At 48.7% G+C, this 18,761-nt stretch overlaps 1 protein-coding gene across 1 annotated transcript; it reads right to left on the bottom strand.

Annotated features, from left to right (window-relative positions):
- Positions 1 to 4,960: 4,960 nt before the first annotated feature.
- KCNV2 (potassium voltage-gated channel modifier subfamily V member 2) lies at positions 4,961 to 16,957 on the bottom strand. Its single transcript, XM_044264171.1, has 2 exons — positions 15,506 to 16,957; positions 4,961 to 5,242 (listed from the first exon to the last, which is right to left on the bottom strand). The coding sequence occupies exons 1-2, from the start codon at positions 16,955 to 16,957 to the stop codon at positions 4,961 to 4,963; spliced, it is 1,734 nt and encodes a 577-aa protein (XP_044120106.1).
- Positions 16,958 to 18,761: the final 1,804 nt, after the last annotated feature.

The raw sequence follows: 18,761 nt of genomic DNA, 5'->3' as shown, positions 1-18,761 counted from the left end.
GGGCAAGATGGTTTCTTGATGTCTTCAGAGGACACCAACACGTCTGTGTGTAGGTGTGTATATTCTCATTTATCTTATGCACAGTGTTCTTTCATGGAGTCATGAAATCCATTAGTATGTATGGGATGGGGCTGGGGAAGGGAGCTGCACAGGCTGTCATTGAAAACTCCCAAGGAGATCAGAGCTGGAGGCCTTTGGCAGGAAGCATGAATCATTTATTGGCACTTAAGGATGCCAGTCATCACTGCCTTACAAACAACTCTGAGCTGGATCGGCTCCTCGTCTGTACATCCAAGGGCTGTGCTTCTCAGTCTGGAATGATGTCCTGGGAGGCATGAATCCTCAGATTAAAATACCTCATCTTTACTGTAGTGACTGGAAGAATAAACCAATATATTTTTCTCAAGAGACGCCAATTAGGATTCCAGTGGGAAATAGTTGGCACACTCAAAGTGTTTTTCAGAAAGATAATATTCTATTTACAGAGCTGTGTCGAGGATTAAGGGGACCAGCGAGGAATGGTGAGACACTCAGTGACAAGAAACAAGAGGCCATTAGCACTTTTAGGCCGGAAAGGACAACTGGAGGGGAAGGTGTTCCTGGAGCCTGTGAGTGCTGTGGCTGGACAGGAGGGCTGTTTCACTTGCTGGCTGACTGTAGGAACTCAGATGCTGCCCAGAAAACTGGTGCACACACACACACACACAGGGTGGGGAGTAATGCCCAGAATGTTCTCTCATCTCAACTGCTGATACTCTACTAGAGGGCAAGGGAGCCTGGGTGGTACAGATGCAAGAGACAGACCTCTTGGACGCTGCAGCAAGGGTGAATAACGCATCTAGAAGCACAAATGGAGAGAAGGCCCAGCGCACAAGAAGAGACACGTGAGGTAGAATACTCATGAGCTGTAAAGTCCCATCGGAGTGGAGCAGGGAGGGAAAGAGGGAGGAGTGAGACAGAGGGAACCACCATCATCTCGATTCAGGGAGTCGGGGCATCTGCCTAAGAGAAGCGAATTTGAAGCTCAACAAAACTTAACCTTAACCTAGCCTGGATCTAGGCTCTTGGGGAATATGGTTGTTTTTAGGTGATAATTTAATATTTTCCCTTATTTTTAAGAAAGGAGTCTTGTGACATGTCTGCTTATATCCTTGAAGCTGAGGTAAAATAAGGGAAGTGTTTTTGATCCACTTTGGGTTAGAAGTCGAAGGAAATGGTATATGGTCTTGGGCTGACCCAAGTGAGGGAGCCCGGAAGTTCCTCAGGGTGAAGCTTGCAACCCACTTTAATGACAGACGTGGTCCTTCGAGAGCACTGTCTGTTGTGCACGCTTTGCTGGATTTCTCTTCTTCGCTCTTCAAGAGGCCCTTCCAGGCCACGAGTCAGATTGTCAGCCTCTACTTCCAATGCTGTCCTTATTGTCCTGGACACCCATTCCAGCTCTGAGCCAGAAGAGGGGACTGTCACATTTTCTTCTTTGCCCAGGCGCACTCCCCTCCCTAAAGCCAAACGCCCCTTCTAGCCTCAGAGTGGATGCCCCCACGAGGGCAGAAGAAAGGTACATGACTGCATTGCCCAGTATGGCTATGTGACCATTTACAGTTTCCGAGAAGCGAGGGGCACCCGCAGCTCAGTGGGTAGAGCATGTGACCCTTGCTGCTTGGGGCCGTAAGTCTGAGCACCATGCTGGGTAGAGCGGAGACTTAAAATCTGGAAAAAAAATTTTTCAATGAAATGAAATTTAAAAATTTACCTTCTGAATCACAGTAGCTACATTTCAAGTGCTCAACAGTCCCACGGGCTGCGTAGCGTGAAACATTCCCAGCATTATAGAAAGTCCCATCGGACAAACTGGTCTAGATCCTTCTCGGGGGCCTTGAGTGGGCAAGGGGCTGGAAACAGTATTCCAAAAACTGAACTGTCTTCACCTACAGGGTTCTCTCCTTGGTAACAGGTGAGGTCCCCCTCTCTGGGCTCGTACCATTTCCTTGTGCAGCCAGAAAATTGCTGGTGATCATTGCAGCTAACATTTAGTTCTTGACGTGTGCAAATGTTGCTAATGCATTGTTGTGTGGTGACCACACAGCCCGACAAAGGCACTATGATCTCCCCTTGAATGATGCAGAAACAGAGGCCCAGAGAAATCAAGTGATCATACAACTACTAGCTTGAACCATAGGGAATCACCAGTCCTCAGATGTTTTTGATAGAACCTCCTAGCAAATGACAGAGCCAGGGTTCAAATCCAGATCCAACGATTATGTCAAGGTCCATGTGGCCGAGCCTCTGTAAGTGATGACCTTGAAACCCACTTCCTAGGGCTGCAAAGGGTCCAGTGAAAATTTCTGGTTCTGTGCCTGGCACACAGTGGGGCTTTTGGAATGTCAGGACTCTTGGGTTTTAACTCCCTTCTGTTCCTGCCGCTGTCTTGGAAGGTAGGAGCACAGCTCTCTGAACAGATGTGCCTAGTGAGACAGGGTGGGGGGTGGCACACTGCCATTTACTGGATCCCTCCGGGGACCTGGAATAGCTCCTCTGCTCCACCAGGCTCCCCTGCCTATATCCCCGGCCAGTCCCCACTTCTTTCCATTAGGGCATCCCTTCTGCCCTGCGCCCAGGGAGGGAATGTGGCAAACATTGGCTCTTCCTCTTCCCTGTGCCCTGAACAGCCCAGCAGATGTACTTTGTCAACAACCCCCCCCCCCCGCCACCAGAGACCTCAGAAAGATCTGGAAGGCTGGAGGTGGGCCAGAGGGGCTGCTGCTATCCTGAACATGTCAGGCGGCTATGTAAGCTCTGCTCCAGACCTCCCGCATGCTGGGAGTCTGCTTTCACATCAAGGCAAGGGGTCAGATTCAAAACTCCTCCCTCTTTTTATTTAGCAAGAGAGAGAAGTGTCCCCTGGCTGAGGGTCTTGCTGTTTGGGTGGGGTTCCTGGACTCGAGGGTAATTTCCATCCCTATGAGAAACTTTCGTATCTCAGAAACAGTAGATTAATGTTGGGTGGATAATAAAAATATGAGATGCCTGGTTAAATTTGAATTGCAGATAAGCACTAGATAGTTTTTTAGTGGAAGTGTGATACAGTATTTGGGACATATTTCTACTAAAAGTACTTATTTATCTGAAATGCAAATTTACCTGGATATCCTGTATGTTATCTAGCGACCCTCCCAGGATTGGATTTCTGCTCACCCTTCAGACTCTAGGTCATATATGATGGTGTTAAGGACACTTTGGAATAAGGGGGAGACGTACATTTGGTTTTGTAGTCATAGCTCTTTGTGAGGTGATTCAGACTCACGGTTCTCAAGATGCGGACCCTGGACCAGAAATGTCAGCATCACCTGGTCCTTGGTAGAAATGCAAATAAATTGTCATGTCCCACCCCAGACCTGTGAATCTGACACTCTGGGCGGTGGGGCTCAGTATTCTGACTATCAAGACACAGAACCACAAGTTTAGACTCTGAGCAATCGGACGGTCCTGGGCTTAAAAACCAGTCCCACCATTTACTGACTGTGTCAGCAGAATTACTTACCCTCTCTGAGCCTACACATGTCTTCCTAATCAAACTGAAATATAATACCCTATTTAGGGATGTATTAAGGATGAAATGAAGTTACAGATTATGAAGTAAAACCACAGTGCCTGTCACAGTAAGAATGCACAAAACAATTACTCTCACTTTCCTCGTACAGAGGAAAACTTCCCTCATACAAAGCTTGACATTGGTGTCCTGAGACATGAGACAAATGTGATGGCCAGCATGGCAAAAGCCCTAGTTACAGAAGTGATCTCCGCTCAGTTCAAACAAAGCTTTAATTTCCAAAATGCAATTTCCCAGCAGTCCCATGGAGGGAGGAAGGAACTAGAGGGAGAAGGGACAGGGCGAGAAAGTATCAGGACCCAGTGGGGATTGGTTTTCTCACCCACAGACCAGCCCAGGGCAGAGAGCCACATGGATTGAATTCCCTTCCTTCAGTGCTTGGTCCAGAACAGGTGTCCAAAGGGCAGGATTTAAGTTTTTTTTTTCTTTGCCTGGAAAGGTGAGGGAGAGGAGGCCTGAGAAGGTATGACATGTCAGGATGCCTATGCAGGGAGGGTGATCAGCACGCTTGGGTGTGTTTCACAGGGAGGGTTTGGGGCCACCTTGGGTCAGTCTAGATGAGGGTTCTCAGCTTTGGCTCCACTGACTTTTTGGGTCCGATGATTCTTTGTTACGGGGCTGTCCGGTACCTGCAGCAGCATCCCAAGTCTCCACCTACGAAATGCCTGTCGCCACTCTCCCCCTCCCTCATGGTGGTGGCAGTCAAAAACATGTGCAGACATGGCCAGATGTCCCAGGAGCAAGGGGTTCTGGGGGTGCCATATGCCCCTGGGCTGAGAACCACCTGTCTGGAGAGTACTAGACAACAACCACTCACAATTTTAACTGCTACCATTTATTGAATATTTATTATCTCCAATGCCCATGCTGATCTCACAAGGTAGGTCTTATTACCTACTTTTTTACAATTGAGGAAACTGAGGCTGAGACAGTTAAAGCAACTTCCCTAAACCCTACGTCCAGTAGGTCTGGGCCTTTGAGGTTGGTCTAACTAAAGCTCATGCTGCAAAAGCCTCTTTTTCTCTCTGAAAAACATGAGTTTTGTTTCTTCAAGGAAACTCTTCTCATGTCAACTCAAGTTCAGAAATACTGAGAAGCCATGAGAAGATGTTGCTCAAGTTTTCGCTGCCAGTGTCACTGGGGAGGTCAGACTCCAACAACACGGTTAAAGAACAAAGGAGGCAGGCCCAGTTTGGGCCCAAATGGATGTTTCCAGGAGTAGAACTCTGAGCTGGATGCCCGCTGTGTATGACTGTCTCCTGTGTTCTTGTACTGTCCATTCTGATAATACAAAGGAGGACTAAAACCTTGAGGTTCGCGGGGTCTACTAGTGATGTGTCCTTTGAAACATCACCTTGCTTGCCTGGGCTGGGGCTGTAGGAGGCTTTTAGCCAAACACTCCGCCATCTTCTTTCTGGCTCTTTGCAGGAACTCTACCTTTCCCCTTTCCCTTCTCATGGCCGTGTACTCATAAGCTTTGAGCTTGCTGTAGTAATCAGAGAACTTGTTGTAGAGGATGGAAATCGGCATCCCGTTGAGGATAATTCCAAAAGCAATGCAGAGGAAGGCAAAAAGCCTGCCCAGGATGGTCTCTGGGTACATGTCTCCGTATCCCACAGTGGAGAGGCTCACCTGCGTGGGAAAGAAAGTGGGACGGAACAGTTAGCAATGTGACGGGGGAGAAGACAAGGAGAGAACCAGGCAGGAAAGTGTCCTCTGTCTCCCTGAAGGTACACGTAGGTCAGATAACGGCTCCCACAGAGCCAGCTTTAGGGGGTACCAGAAGGTTTGCCTACAGGATCTGCGTCATGGAAAGAACACACGCTGTGGGGCTGGGGTTCCTGGGCTTGGATCCTGACTATTACAAATTTTCTTACACGCAATACAGGGGAGATCACAGCTGCCTAAGGGGTTGTGGAGAGCATATAAAATGCACTGTGTAAAGTTCCTGGGGAGCATGGCTTCAATAAATGTTAGCCTCTGCCTCCCCTCAGAGGGCCCAGCTTTAGGACCAGGGACCCTGGATTTGCCCATTTAATAGGTGTACCGGGAAGAGCTAGGGGTTGGAACCAGCCATACATGGGTCCGAGTCCTAATTCTGACCCTTCGCCGCTGAACACCCGCAAGTAAGATGTTCAGTCTCTGAGCTTTGGTTCCTCATCTAAAATCGGAGGATCGTAGCCAACTCTTCATCTTCTCCTGCAGACTAAATAAGAAAAGGAGTATAAAGTACTTAACCCAGGATCAGGCCCACAAAAGGCAGCGAGCAACCTCCTCTGTGGTGCTTCTCTCATCTTTAAAACAGAGACAATTATAATACTTCTCGGAGTTGTTATGTCATTCAAATGAGATATCGTATATGAAGGTGCTCTAATTGCGAATGTCTGGAGAAACACACTCTCATTATTTTGCAAAGGGACTTTTCCGTAAGACATCACAGACCAAAAATATGTTCATCCTGCATGAAATTTCTCCCATCACTCTTGCACACTGCCTTGAATTCCACTAATTAGAGATTTATTTAGGTTAATAAGCTTCTGTTTTAAAATGCAGATACTCGCGGGACTAGTTATCAGTCAGTGGAGCCAGAGAAAACCTGGGAAAATCTCTTGGGGCCCATTTTTCTAAGCCTCATGTATTGAGCCTCCCGTCAGCCCCCAGACTAGTGGCTAAATGACTAGAAGGCTTGTAGGCAGGGCTTAGTTGCTTAGTTGGAGGAAAAAACAAAAACAAAAAAAACCAAAAAACCTCAACCTCCTGTGCATTGCACAACTCCAGGGGGCACTGTTTGCTGCATCCATCTGTGGCATTGCCACAATTTTCTGGCAGATGGTACTAGAATGCACAGTTAGCCTGTTGACCTGTACCAAGGTGGTGTTTAGCTTAGTAAACACTTCTGTTTTGACGTAAGGGTCGGTTTGAACTAAGTGTGATTGGTTAGTTAGGATGGAATGGAGAAGCAGGCCAGCTGGGCTAATCTGGTGTTGCTGATAAGAACCACAGCTCCACCCAGACCGTAAAAAAGTGAAAGCTTGACGTCCTCTTGGGGGTGGGAGACGTACCACCTCTGACTGCGAGGGACCTGCTGAGGGTGGGCTGTCCCTTCCCCTGGGGGAAGAAAACAAGCACCTAAAAGAGGCAAGATGGCGGAGACCAGCTTAAGGAGACAGATGGCATCCGGGTACATGATCTGAATCCCCTTCCCAGCTGTGTGTCGGGCAAGTCTCCTGCATGCCCTCTGTCTGTTTCTCCTTGCGAAATACAGGGAGAATAGCAGTACGTACCCCGCAGGGGTGCTAAGGGATTGAAGGAGAGCTTGGGGCAGGGTACGAGGATAAGGCTAGTGGTTCTCATGCTTACTAGACCGACGGGCTGTGGAAACGGGCCCCTGCTTGGATCCTGCTGAACGGGAGGGGAACAGGGTGGGGGGCACTCTGGCTCCAGATTCTGGCACCAAAGGACGATGTCAGGCAGTGGTGCGGTGATCTCACTCATGGGGTGTGTGTGTGTGTGTGTGTGTGTGTGTGTGTGTGTGTCTCTCTCTCTCTGATGCCTGGCCATACCCGGAGAAAAAGAACCTGAGTCAGGTCTCTGTCCGGGTACACTGACCTGAACCGTGGTTTCCACAGGTCACCAAGCACAGCCCTCCTATCTCTGGATGAATGTTGAATCACTCGGTCTGCTTGCCCTGGAGGAAGTCTACGGGGAGTCCGGGGACAGGGATGAGTGACAGGAAGGGGTAGTTCAGGAAGCTTCCACAAAAGGCCGAAGCCGCCAAGTTGGGAGGCAGGAGGCTCGGAGGATCCAGAGGAAGAGAAGTGAGACAAAGTGCCTGTTTTAAACTTCTGATCAGTCCCTCACTGGGTTGACTGCATTCCCAACCTCGACTTTTTTTTTTTTTTTGGCTGAACTTTGAAGAGTCAAAAGCAAAGAGTATTGGCTTAAGGGAGATGACATACTTGAGGCTCATAATATGGACTAAATATTTTTGTGTATCTTGGGTCTTTATTTTTAGAGAAAAGATCTCTTCTGCTAGGAGGCTCTGTGTGACGGGTCCTGAAGAATTTGTTCAAAACGCACAGTTCTTCAGTGCCTTGTCTGTTCTGTGGACAGTTTGACTCAACCAGTGACGTGCTTCTTGCTCCTTGGCTCCACGAGGAATGCAGAATTCCGTGGCTTTGGGGATCTTTTCTCCATGTTCCACAGCCCAAACCCATTTCTCCCTTCATGAACATTAAAGATGGAAAGCCATATACTGACACATGTGACCTCAGAGTGCATTCTCACATTAGGAGGGGCTGGGTCTGGAAATCTGACCAGAATCCCTGCAATCCATCTTAATATCCTGAAAACACTGGCTGGCTCAGCCACTCCCTAAACTGGAAATGTCCCATTCCGTGGAAGGCTTACATATTTTCCCTAGCCTTTGGGTCCCAAAAGCCATAATGTGACCTTCCCCAAGGAGCTCACCCATTAATCAGCAAATCTTGGCCTCCTAAACATTACAAGGAGGACAAGCATCCAGTTTTTCTCTCAAACTTCAGAATGACCATACTGAAATTTCCCCTTCAGCAAGGAATGTTTGTTTCCTTCATAATGAGCGAGGTATAGATGAAATCTTGGCACCCAGAAATCCATGCACGTAGGAGCCCAAGGAACACGACTAGTTTTTCAAAATAATGAATGCTTCTTCTAGCATCCCCAAACAGTTTGGGGTGTTAAAAACTTGTGATTTCTGGCTAAAATTTTTACACACCTTAATGCATGTTCTCTAAAGGATTTATCTTCAAAGGCTATACGTGCCTATCCACGCTGCTGCAGCTACAAATATTTGAAGAATTCCTCTTTGAATTTTAATCTGCACAGAGGATTCAGTGGCATGACCTTGAAACAAGTAGTCTAAGCCGCCTCAAGGGTTAACTCCAGATGTCAGTCTTCAGCTCAAGGGACCTGACTGTATCTCAGAATATCAAATGCTCCCTCCAAAAGGTGAGGATATGGCACGATTACAAAGTAGTAAGTGGACATATCACAGTCTCCAAGGAGAATTCCTCAGTGGAATTCAAAGAATGTTTTGAGGGTAGAAGTGCTGTTAGAAGGAGATCATGGGTGAGGAGAGGACCTTATGAGAACCAACCTGCCTCATCTGTATGTTAAAGTCCTGATGTGCCTGGAAATTGCGCAATAAGGAGGAGGTAGCAGAAGCTAAGGCAAATGTGGGATCTACTCCTCCAGCCAGGGAAAGGCATGCCGTAATGATGCCCTAACCTCACCCACGTTTTACTTGGTACTTTTCCCTGTCCTCTACAGCTCCGTCATGTCCCACAAGTCCTGCCAGCCCACAGGAGGACCACAGTTCTAAAAGGGGACCACTCCAGAGTCAGGAGTCCACAGGAGCAAAAAGTTATAGTAGTGCCTAAGAGCCTTTGCCCCATTTCATGGCTCCTTTGCTATTTCTGAAGGCTCTAAGAGGATGCTGCCTCCCTTACTGCTGTCTGTGTCGGACATTGACCCACTGTCTCTCCGTCCCAAGCGAGACACCCTCTGTACTCTTTCCTACAGTCCTGCAGCTGGGAGTGTGCAAACTACATTTCCCAGACCTCCTTGCTCGCTGGCTTCTGGTTGTGTTCTGCAAATGAGATAGTGTTGGGACACGGGAGGTGGGTGAGGAGCTAAGCATCTCTATTCCCATTTCTGCAGGCTGTCACCGTCCTCCAGTAAGCAGACAGCCGTGGCTCTGGAGTCTTTTGGCTCAGAGAACACTAGTCTCTTGATGTCGTCCAAGGAGTTTCTGTGACAGCCCCTCAGTGGCTCCTTCTCTATTTTTGTGGGTTCCAGTAACTTGACCTTCTATTTGTTCCTTCAGTTTTAGGGTTGACCACTGTTCCACGCAGGAACCGATCTCTGGGTTCTGTTTCCCCTTACTGCCCTTCCAGCCCTCTAACACGTGTGTATCAAAAACCCTGTGTCACATTTCTTCTTTTTAAAATATCCCCCCACATTTTCTTTTCTGTTTTCCTAACTTGGCTGATGCAACTTCTAAATGGGTCGTCTTCTTTTTTTTTTTGGTAAGATTTTATTTATTTATTTGACAGAGATTACAAGCAGGCAGAGAGGCAGGCAGAGAGAGAGGAGGAAGCAGGCTCTCCACTGAGCAGAGAGCCCGATGTTGGGCTCCATCCCCGGACCCTGGGATCATGACGTGAGCCGAAGGCAGAGGCTTTAACCCACTGAGCCACCCGGTGCCCCCTAAATGGGTCTTCTTAAAACAAGCCATTGATCCAATAAAATAAAATAAAATCTCGGTGATCTCGTAAGTGCCACCTATTTGCAAGGAAATGATAACATGCTTTGGGAAAACAAAGATAGGAGCAAGGTCTCTGTGGCACAATTATCTGCTTGATCAGCTAGAGATAAATCTTCTTTTTGAAGAGTTTTGTTAGTCTTTGCAGGAATGAGTTCATGACATAGTTTTCTCTTTGGTTTCTATAGTTTTAACTCACTCTTGAGGCTCAGAAGGAAATGGCCCATTAAACAGTCTAGTTGCCCTTTTCTGCTTTAAAACAGAGCCACACCGGAGGCCAGCGATGACAGCGTGTTCACAGAGCTAACTGTTCTTGCCAGAGCTGGGCCATGCATTTCCTACCCCCACACAGCCAGGGTAGGGGGATGGGAGGGGTCAAGGGGGCACCCAACAGGACTGGAGCTGCCCTGCCCTGGGTGCGTACCTATTCATCTGGGCACTCAGAGGCTCTCCCAGGAGAGAAAAGCTGACCCCTTCCGATGTCTTACAGCCTCTCTTTTTCTAGTAGAGAGGGAATCACTTCTGTTTTTATTTTCCCCCAAATGAATCTGAAAGCAAAGGTTATGGCTTCCACGTGATAAAGATTATCAACTAGACAGATAGGGTAGCTTCTATTTATGGCGGATGTACGGCAGGCTAGCATTTTACATATGTTTCCTATTAGCACTTACAAATGATCTCCGTTTGACAGACGAGTAGGACGGGGCTCTTAAATCCTAATGTGGGAGCATTTGCAGACGTGAATGTCCACAGGGGGTTATTCTGCAGCTGTAGAAGTATTCACCCTGATGAAAATTACTGTATTCCTCTTAAAACCTTGAGCTGAATTACAAAGGAAGGTTTTAAGATCCTTGGCATAGAGAGAGGGAAGATGATGAAAAGCAAGTTGGATTTGGGGATTGTCTGCAAGTGCAGCAGCCCACGGAAGAACGGCTTGGAGAATCGGTCTGTAGTGAGGCTGAGCGTACAAGGCAGACAGCACGGACGTCTGGAAGACAATACCGACCTGTGTGAGGATGTGTTTCCTGATGGGTACATATGTGAGCAGGAACAGCTTACTACAGTAGAATGATTGTATTACCTAATTTTTTTAATAGAAATATAGTGGACACACAATGTGACATTAGCTTCAGGTGAACAATATGGTGATTGAGCAGGTCTGCACATTCTGTCACGCGACCATCTGTCGTCATACAACCTGATGACGGCACCACTGACTACACTCCCTGTGCTGTCCCTTTCATCCCCATCGCTTAGAATTCCGTAGCGGCAAGCCTGTACCTCGCGCTGCCCTTCACCCATTTTATACGCCCCCCACCATCCTACCTTCTGGCAACCTCTGGTTTGTTTTTTATATTTATGGATATGCTTCTGCTTTTTTGTTGTTTGTTCACTTTATTTTTTTCAGATTCCACATAGAAGTGAAATCATGTGGCATTTGTCTTTCTCCGATTTATTTCGCGTAGCATGATGTCCTCCGTTGTTGTCCATGTTGTTGCAAATGGCAAGATCCCATTCTTTTGTTATGGTTCAGTAATACCCCGTGTGTGTGTGTGTGTGCGCGCGTGTGCGCGCACGCACGTGCGCACACATACCTCATCTTTATCCATTCATCTGTTGATGGACACTTGGGGTGCTTCCATAATTCGGCCATTGTAAATAATGCTGCAGTGAACACAGGGGTGCATGTATCTTTTCAAATTACTGTCTTTACGTTCTTTGGGTAAATACCCAGTAGCGGATTTTCAGGATTGTACAGTAGTTCTATTTTTTAATTTTTTTTTTTTTTTTAGGAACCTTCATACTGTTTTCTATAGTGGCTGTACCAGTTTGCATTCCTTTTAACAGTGCATGAGGGTTCCTTTCTCTCCATATCCTTGACAACTCTTGTTATTTCTTGGCTTTTTGTAGCCATTCTGACAGGTGTGAGGTGATCTCTCATTGCAGTTTTGATTTGCATTTTCCTGATGATGTGTGATGTTGAGCATTTTTTTTTCATGTGTATGTTGGCCATGTGTGCATCTACTTTGGAAAAATGTCGATTCAGTGGACCTAATTCTTTCTATCTTCCTGCATCCAAGTCTCTGCCATAAAACCTTTCAGTGTTTTCCTAGATTGGGTGTGCTAATCTGGTCTGCTCTTGGACTCTGAATTTGGCCTTGCGACTTGGTTTGGTCAATGGGTTGAGCAAATGACATGAGCAGAACTTATACAGTGATCACATGGTTGAAACTCATCCCTTGTCCTGCCCATTGCCACGGCCATGGGCGCATGCCTGCTGGAGGATGGAGATGTGGTCTAGTCCCCTCTTTGATCCCAGCTGTCACCCAGCTGATCATCAGACATATGAGTGACTGGCACCAGCCCAAATGAGAAGGACCTTCTGGTTGAAAACAGCCCAAACTGCTGACTTGCAAACTCATAAGCTAAATCAGTGCTCGACATTTTAAGCGATTAAGTTTTGGGGTAGATTGTGATGCATCATTATTATAGCAACAAATAACATAATTTGTGAATAGCTGAACACATATTTATCATGGGGGTGTGCTCCAAAAAAATCTTAATTACGAGGTGTGTGATCAGTAAAAGGCGTGGAGACAGCTGTGTCGGAGTTCGATTTTGGGATTCCACTTCTTACTCTCATCTCTGTTCAGTCATGTCTGTACAGAAGGGTTTCTTCTCACCCTTAAAATTTCATCTCATTTCAGGGTCATTTTCTCCAGGAAGGCCTCTCCGGCCATCCTATTAGAGGCCTTCCAGCTCTCTCTATCCTGTTATCTCATATGAGACACACCGGTAGCTGAAACTATATATTCTCTTTCTCCATCAGAATGTAAACTGCGTGAGAGAAAGAAAGTCATCTTTTGGGGGGTTTTGTTCTATTGATAACCCAATATCCCTAGTGTTTAGATCACCCACTTGGTGCCCTGGAATTGATCAAAGAATTCTAGCTCAGTGAATGCATAAGATGGATTTTGTGATTCTCATGAAGAATTCATCTTTATGTTTTGTATCTTTTATTTGGCCTCTACATAGGGAAACAAGGCATTCTGTCTGCATCATTTTGGCAGCATTCTCTTCTCTTTGCTCTATGAGAATATGGTCCCTTGGTACACAGTGTGGCTTGCCTTCAGGAGGATGGGGAAGAACTCTGTTAATCTCTGTTGTCCTGGGGCATAAAGAGTGTTTGAATGTTCGGGGTGGGGGGGGAATCTGCTCCTGTTGTTATCATAGATTAGTTTAGAAACATAGATTAGTTCATAATGATTTTTGCTAGTCTCTGAAATTCTCAGAATGAGATGGACAAAGTCCACAGGTAAAGGTTGAGGTTGGTCAACAGTGAGGCAGAAGTGTGCAAATTTTGGCTTGTGAAAATAGTGCCTGATGGAGATAATGTCCACAAAAGAAAACTTGCTTTGGCAAAAGCAGTAATCGTTAAAATGTGTTATTGATAAAAATTAAATGGTGATTTTAGTTTTGATTGGAAAACTTATGGAAAAAACCGATTTTGACTAAAACTGTTTTAGTTAACATAAAAAGGGGGTAATTTGAAAGTTTTGAGGGTCATTGTACATTACATAGATCAAGAAATTAAATGGAATCAATAGGCATTCCTTCAAGAAATTTTTTAAAAGAAAAATCCTCACTAGCAATATAATTCTTATCAATTTTTGTATTAATATACAAAATTTTAAAAAGTTTCCTGGGTTGAAAGTATAGTACAGAATGTCCCCTAGGCCCCACCTACATGCACGCTGGTCTTCTAAGATACTTGGTTAAATGGAAACTTGACTCTTGAACTTGGTAATGTGTCATCAGCACGCGGATTTGCTCTTCTCCCTTCCTGCTTTACTCACCTCCAAAGTAAATGTCATTTGCAGAGGACAAAGCATCCTGTATCAGCGCCATCTGTACACATGGTTTATCTATTATGGGGATGACCTTTTGTCACTGGGAATGTGATCAGAGGTGTGGCATTGGGCTAGCTCATGGGAAAGAGCCTAATGTCATCCCATCACTGAAGAAAGCCCACAAATCCTATTTGACATAGGAGTTCTACTTTTTCCTGACAGAAGACTAACTGCATTATAGGGCTCTGTAGCCACCCTTTTTTAGGGACAAGAAAACTTAGGACAGGGAGTAAGAGAGTGAGGGTTCACAGTTATTCAGGGTCACAGTTAATTATTAGCAGATTGGGGACTAGAATCTAAATTTAAACCTTCCATCTCGCTGAACTACATTGTTAGTAGCTCTGGGTTCGTTCATCTCAGAAATCCACACCAGACTCGAGGTTCTAACAAACCCAGTGTTAATGTTGAAAATAACCAGTTCCTTACATGGGAAAAACTGGTTGTATTTGCTTAATGTTTCTAGCGGCATTACAAACTATCTACTTTTAAAAATAGAGAAATGACACACCCACTTCTTTCCTATGCACAAATGTGAGCTTATCCATCAGCATGTCCGGTGACTCAGGGATTTCCCAGGGATTTAGCTTAGCATAGCAGAAATGCGGATATTTGAGCAAATGGAATATATTACTACAGAGAGGCAAATGCCAAAGAAAACAACAAAAATGACTGAAAGATTGCAAATTAGGCAAGGCACGCCCTAGACATGAATCTTGAAAGAGGCAGTTGCTGGGTGTAGGAAGGGCATGGGTTTTGTCTTGGATGGTTTTAGGTTTAGGTCGTCACGCTGCTACCTTTAGGTGGGTGTCTACACTCAAACCCTGTGCACCTCGACTCCTCCAGCTGTAGAACAAGAATACCAGGCCCTAAGGGAACTTCAGCGATCCTGGATCAAGTTTGGGTTGTAGATGCTTCTCTCCACACTCAGGATTGGCTAGAAGCAGTGGGACCTCAGTTAGGGTGGACACGGGTCAGCTGAGTCTCACTTCTTCCCTGCATAAACTTACTTTCCTTCGAATCTGAAGCCACTTCCAATTTGTCCTCTTAAAAAAAAAAGTCATGATCCTAACCATTTCACAGGTTGTGATACTGAAATCAGATAAAATTTACAAACCAGATAACAGGTGTTCGGTAAGTGGTGAATAAGAATGAGGAGAATGGATGGGTCCCACATACATAAGCAAGGAACCCTTCTTAAAATCAGCCTGTCCAGGGACGTAAGACTAAATCTAGATTCCGGGGGGTGGGGGTGGTGCTTGGGTGGCTCAGTGGGTTAAGCCTCTGCCTTCGGCTCAGGTCATGATCTCAGGGTCCTGGGATCAAGCCCCACTTCGGGCTCTCTGCTCGGCGGGGAGCCTGCTTCCCTTCCTCTCTCTCTGCCTGCCTCTCTGCCTACTTGTGATCTCTGTCTTTCAAATAAATCAATAAAATCTTAAAAAAAAAATCTAGATTCGGAAGCTCCTAGGACCCAGCCGAATTCCGTTACTTACGGGACTCTGTCTTTCCAGCTTGGTTCTGTTTGCCGCAGGCAGCAGAGCCCTGGAGGGAGCAGGGGCCCCTGCCCCAGCAGGGAAAAGGTCGGGGAACAAAGCCAGGCAGGCCGCTGCTGGCCCAGGACGGGGCCGACTGGCCGCCTCCAGGCTGGGGAAGCGGCCGGGAAGCCGGGGCCCGGGGACTCACCGCGGCCCACCACCAGGCGTGGGGGATGCTGGTGAAGTTGGTGTTGGGGATGTCGTGCTCCACGGAGTAGACGGCGGCCGAGAAGGTGAAGACGCCCATGGCGATGAAGAGCATGAGGCAGCCCACCTGCTGGTAGCAGCGGCGCAGCGTGAAGCCGAAGGCGCGCAGGCCGGTGGAGTGGCGCGCCAGCTTGAGCACGCGCAGCACCCGCAGGAGCCGCATGACGCGCAGCGCCTGGCCCACCTTGCCCACGCGGCCCACCGCCTCGATGTCGTGCTCGCGCGGCGAGCCCCTGCCCTGGCGCGGGTCCTCGCCCGTGACGCCCTCGAGCAGCAGCTGCAGGTAGAGCGGCAGGATGGCCACCAGGTCGACCACGTTGAGGGCGCTGCGCGCGAAGCCCCGCAGGTCGGGCGTGGAGGCGAGGCGCAGCAGGAACTCGAGCGTGAAGAAGGCGATGCACAGCACCTCCACGTGCTCCAGGACGGGCCGCGCGTCGCCGCCGCCACCACCGCCGCCGCCCCCGCCGCCCCCGCCGCCGCCGCCGCCCGCGCCCGGCCCCGCCGGCTGCTGCATCTCCTCCACCGTGTTGAGCGCCAGCGCCACGACCGAGATGAGCACGAAGAGGCTGGAGGCCACCCCGATGGCCTTGGCGGCCACGGACGAGAAGGGCTTCTCCAGGAGGTTCCAGAGGCGGCGGCGCTGCGGCCCGAAGAAGCGCATGTCGCGGAAGAGCTCCTCGGCCTCCTCCGCCTGCGCCTGCGCGCGCAGCTCGCGCTGCACCTTGAGCTGCTCGCTGAGCTCGTCGCGCCGCTCCTCGAAGCAGATGCGGCAGCAGCGCGGCGCGTACTTGAGCCGCACGCCCCAGTAGCCCAGCTCCTCCAGGAAGCCGCGCGGGCACAGCTCGTCCCGCACCAGCAGCACCCCCGACGCGTAGAAGTTGCAGACCAGCTGGAAGACGGCCGGGTCGCGGTCGAAGAAGTACTCGTCCGTGCGCTCCTCGTAGTCGTCGCACAGGCCCAGCCGGCGGCCGCGGCCGGTGCACGTGGCCAGGCGGCCCAGGCGCGTCTTGGGGTAGCAGGCCAGCTGGCGGCAGTCCAGGCGGTAGCTCTGGCCGCCCACGTTCACGCGCAGCGCGGACGGCGCGGCGCCGAGCTCGGGGCTGCCGGCCGCCGGGGCGGCCTGGGCCTCGGGCTGCCGAGCCTCCTCGGCCGGCTCGTCCCTCAGGTCGTCGTCCTCCTCGCCGTCCTCGTCCTCCTCGATGTAGTAGTTATAGTTGCCCTCGGTCCACGGCGGGATGCTGGCCTGGGAGCCGGAGCGGGCCCCCACGGAGCAGACGCTGCGGCGGTGCGCGCCGGCCCCGGCCTCGGCCTCGGCCTCGGGGGCCTGCTCGCTCTCCGGAGTGCTCCAGGACCGGTAGCCCCAGGACCGCCTCCGCTCGCTCTGCTTCAGCATGGCTGCGGGCAGCGAGCCCCTCGGTCCGCCCTCCCGGCAGTCGTGGGGCCTCCGGGCTGGTCCCCGCCGCTGGGAGGACGCGGCCTGCACCGGCGCGGACCTGGAGCGGCCTGCGGGGGCCGGGGACCGCCGCGGTCCGCCCTCCGCGCGGCCAGACGGCTGTCGGCTGCTCTGATCGCGCTGATGGGCAAGCGGCGAGTGTTAGGAGGGATTTAGAGCCTCTGAGCTCCTTTCCTCCCCCCTCCCTGCACTCCCCGACGTCGGGCTTGATTATGTAGGTAATCAGACGGTGGCAGGGATTATTGCTAATAAAAACGTCGCCAGCCCCTAGGCCTGTCCTTAGGAAGAGCTCAGTGAGCCTGTGCTGGGGTGAAAGCCCCCGACTTAACTCCAGAATCCAGACGCCTGTGTCCTGGCCTCTGCAGGAACGAGGACAGACACGGCCTCAGAACGCTTAAAGCGGACTTGATCACAAGCTGTTCCCTTCTTAGCGTGGCCCCTGTTTAGATCCCCTAAGACTTCAGTGATCCCCTTCCCGTTCCTTCACGTGATCCTTTCTGGTTTTTTCCACATGGGTGCTACTTAGCACTACTTTAGAATCCAGTCTGATCTTCTCCGTCCGGACCTCGATCCCCTTTGTCTCTGTTTCTCTGCCTCTGTTTCCCTCCCCGCTTTGCAGTAATGAGAGCATATTCCCGGATGCAATCCCGGGACCAGTGGGTACACATTCTCGTAGCCCTAATTAGCTGCTCTGTTAGGATCAGATATAAAGGTGGCCAGACTTGATTCCAAGGAAAAGGTCTCCTTCATTCTTCAAGACACCAATTTAAATTTTTTTTAAAGTCTCTTTCCATGTGGAAAGCAACATGCTAGATGCTGGGGATAGGAATCTTATAGGCATACAGTTGCTCAAGGTTTTGTGGGTGATGGAGTTAAGTAAACACAGCAAAAGAGTGAGTAAAAAATACAGGGTAGCAGAGGAGAGGACGGGATTTGTTTAGAGCAGAGAGTATGTTTTCGAATTCAGTTATTTCAAATAGCTAATAATTGTTAATGGCAAAAAATTCAAAAGGTGCCAAAGATGCATTCCAGAAGACAGTGTCTCCCTCTCCCAAACCGAACTTGCACTTATCAGGTGTACCTCTGAGGGTGCAACCACTGTTGTTGTTCTAGAAAACTTTCCGGTCGTTCTTCCAGAAATATCCTAAACATATACAAGCAAAAACCTGTCTCCATCTGCAGTGTGGATAGCTCTCTACTGTTAACACAGATCATAGTACACTGTCCACATTGCTTTTTCCAATTAACCATGTGTCTCAGAGGTATTCCCACATCTGAACGAAAATGTCCACCTGATTTTGAAGGTAGCCCTGTAGTAGTCTGACAGGGATAAACATTCAGGTTGTTTTATATCTTGGCTCTTGGAAAAAACCTTGGAACAAATAACCTTGTATGTATTTACACATATTCAAGATGGAGGAAGGATTTCCAAGAAACCTGACCAGAGAGGACAGAACAAACTGGACAGATACCTTGGGAAGAGACTGAAAATGATGCCATCTTCAACACGCGTGAATGGTTCTATTACTTAATGTCCTGTCCGATAGGAATGGGTGGGTGTCCTTTGGAATCCTGGTTCAAACAAAAAGCCTAAAACATTTTTGAGAGTTGGAAATTTGGTGGTCTTTAGAAACTCCTATGAATACTTTTAGTTGTGATAGTGGTCTAGTAAGGTTAAAGGCTGTGTATCTTTTAGAGACACATGCTGACGTATTTATGGATGGAAGGATACCATACGTGAGCT

This window comes from Neovison vison, chromosome 9 (assembly GCF_020171115.1).
Source record: "Neovison vison isolate M4711 chromosome 9, ASM_NN_V1, whole genome shotgun sequence".
Taxonomy (NCBI): domain Eukaryota; kingdom Metazoa; phylum Chordata; class Mammalia; order Carnivora; family Mustelidae; genus Neogale; species Neogale vison.
The sequence above is the reverse complement of the archived record's forward strand: the minus strand, read 5'-3'. Positions and strand labels throughout refer to the sequence as shown.

Excerpts from the sequence above, each read along its gene's own strand:
- KCNV2 (XM_044264171.1), bottom strand. The coding sequence starts at position 16,957 with ATGCTGAAGCAGAGCGAGCGGAGGCGGTCCTGGGGCTACCGGTCCTGG. Across the intron at positions 5,243-15,505 it reads ACGCCTGGTGGTGGGCCGCG|GTGAGCCTCTCCACTGTGGG; the intron begins GTGAGTCCCCGG and ends TTTCCCACGCAG.